The following is a 2,386-nucleotide window of genomic DNA, read 5'->3' as shown; positions in this document are numbered from 1 at the left end:
CACACACACACACACACACACACACAGAAGGCTATAAAGGATACATTTATTAGTTCTGTTCCCACCTCTATTTTTAATAAACAAGTCAGGTTTAAAATCCCAAGAAATCAGAAGTGTATGTGTTAAATACTATAGTTCTCACTTGTTATTAGTATTCTTTTTTTTTTTTTTTAACTGACCAAGAAAAACATCCTTTGGCATCAGGTCACTCCTGAATGTAAGCAATAAAAACATGGCAAAGTAGTAATATATTACTAGAGAAAAGTTTATTAAAATATATCTAATGTCTCAAAAAATATTAAAAACAGTGTGGATGGGAACTGTCACAAACATATTTCACTCATTATCCTTAGATCAGAGAGATGTTTATTGTTTCTGAACTTAATACAGAGGCTTAAACAGATCATGATTCTTGAAGAACTCAGAAATTTAATCACTTTATGGTCAATTAGATATTTATTTTTAAAATATAAGAATGCATATTCCAAACTTGTTTTTTTTTTTTTTTTAGATTTTATTTATTTATTTGACAGAGATCACAAGTAGGCAGAGAGGCAGGCAGAGAAAGAGGAGGAAGTAGGCTCCCCGCTGAGCAGAGAGCCAGATGCGGGGCAGAACCCCAGGATTAAAGCACTGAGCCACCCAGGTGCCCCTCCAAGCTTGTTTTTAATTGAGGTATTCCTTTCATGCAATATTTGACTTGTAATGACCTTTCATTCATGATTGCCCACTGGGATAAAGCTATGCATATGCAGGTGCACCCAGATTATATACCTATGGATGATCTCCAAATTTGGAATCAGACTTTCTCTAAATCCTATCCCAAATTACTGTAACTTTTGTTAGCAACCAAAGAGTGAAACTAGTCTGGACTATCTGTAGAATAAGACCATAAAGAATAAAACATACTGAAATAAATCCTTTCTGCTTTACAGATGATAATTTTCTGAGTGTCAAGAAGACTTAGAACTTCAGTCTACCATTTCTTGATCACTTCTGTAGCATTTTGGAAGAATTAAGGAGAATGGATGGAAAAAATTGCTCTTCTGTGAAGGAATTCCTTCTCTTGGGAATTAACAATGAACCTGAAGTTAAAATGACTCTGTTTATCACATTTCTTATTGTCTATCTAATCATTCTTGTTGCAAACCTGGGGATGATCATTTTAATTAGAATGGATTCTCACCTTCACACACCCATGTATTTCTTCCTCAGCCATCTCTCCTTCAGTGACCTCTGTTACTCTACAGCAGTTGGACCCAGGATGTTGGTAGACTTCATTGCCAAGAACAAGTCAATTTCCTTCCATGGCTGTGCTCTGCAATGGCTGGTGTTCTGTACCTTTGTAGATTCTGAGTGTCTGCTGCTGGCAGTAATGGCCTTTGACCGGTACAAAGCCATTAGCAACCCCTTGCTCTACACGGTCAGCATGTCCAGCAGACTGCGCTCCTTGCTCATGGCTGGGGTTTACATGGTGGCAATTGTGGATGCTTCAGTAAATACCATACTCACATTCCGGCTATGTTTCTGTGGATCTAATGTGATTAACCATTTCTTCTGTGATGTCCTACCTCTCCTCGTGTTGTCTTGCTCAGACATACAGGTTAATGAGTTAGTGATATTCACCATTTTTGGCTTCATTGAACTGATTACTCTTTCAGGGCTGTTTGTGTCTTACTGCTATATCATCCTAGCAGTGATAAAGATCAACTCTGCGGAGGGGAGGTTCAAAGCTTTCTCCACCTGCACCTCCCACTTAACTGCTGTTGCGATTTTCCAGGGAACTCTGCTCTTTATGTATTTCCGGCCGAGTTCTTCCTACTCTCTTGATCAAGACAAAATTATTTCATTGTTTTACTCCCTCGTGATTCCTATGCTAAACCCTCTGATTTATAGCCTACGGAACAAGGATGTGAAAGATGCCCTGAAGAACCTTCAAAGTAAAAAGTGGTTTCATTGAAAACATACATGTATGTATTTTTTCTCCCAATCTTACACTATAATTCATGGAAATCAAAATTGTTTTGACTACTGTGGTGTGATTCAATGAGTATTTATACATTTACCAGTCATGCTGTAATATATCATTCCCTAAGTACTCCATGATTCATTTTATGTCTTGAATTTATATTTGGTACTCCTTATTTGTGGGAAATCTCTAGACTCCTACTTTGAAAAATTTCTTTTCCTCAATTTTTCATTTGTGCATGAACTGGATTTTCCAAATGTTCTTGAATATTTTCTATGTATCTTTGCATGTTCTGAATTTCATGATGAATCTGGCAGTTTATTTACTAATAAATATTATTGCCTAATATAAGTTATAATTTAATTAAGTAACACTAAATGGTTTATAATGAACTATAATTACCCATAATGTAAAAAA

The 2,386-nt window shown here is 36.1% G+C and overlaps 1 protein-coding gene across 1 annotated transcript; it reads left to right on the top strand.

Moving 5' to 3' along the window:
* Positions 1–1,024: 1,024 nt before the first annotated feature.
* Positions 1,025–1,960, top strand: LOC122914411 (olfactory receptor-like protein OLF2). Its single transcript, XM_044261024.1, has one exon. It carries the CDS (start codon positions 1,025–1,027, stop codon positions 1,958–1,960), a length of 936 nt encoding a protein of 311 aa, XP_044116959.1.
* The last annotated feature ends 426 nt before the right edge of the window (positions 1,961–2,386 follow it).

This window comes from Neovison vison, chromosome 7 (genome assembly GCF_020171115.1).
Source record: "Neovison vison isolate M4711 chromosome 7, ASM_NN_V1, whole genome shotgun sequence".
Classification (NCBI taxonomy): domain Eukaryota; kingdom Metazoa; phylum Chordata; class Mammalia; order Carnivora; family Mustelidae; genus Neogale; species Neogale vison.
Note: the sequence above shows the minus strand (reverse complement) of the source record. Positions and strands in the feature narration are given on the sequence as shown.

Excerpts from the sequence above, each read along its gene's own strand:
- LOC122914411 (XM_044261024.1), top strand. The coding sequence starts at position 1,025 with ATGGATGGAAAAAATTGCTCTTCTGTGAAGGAATTCCTTCTCTTGGGA.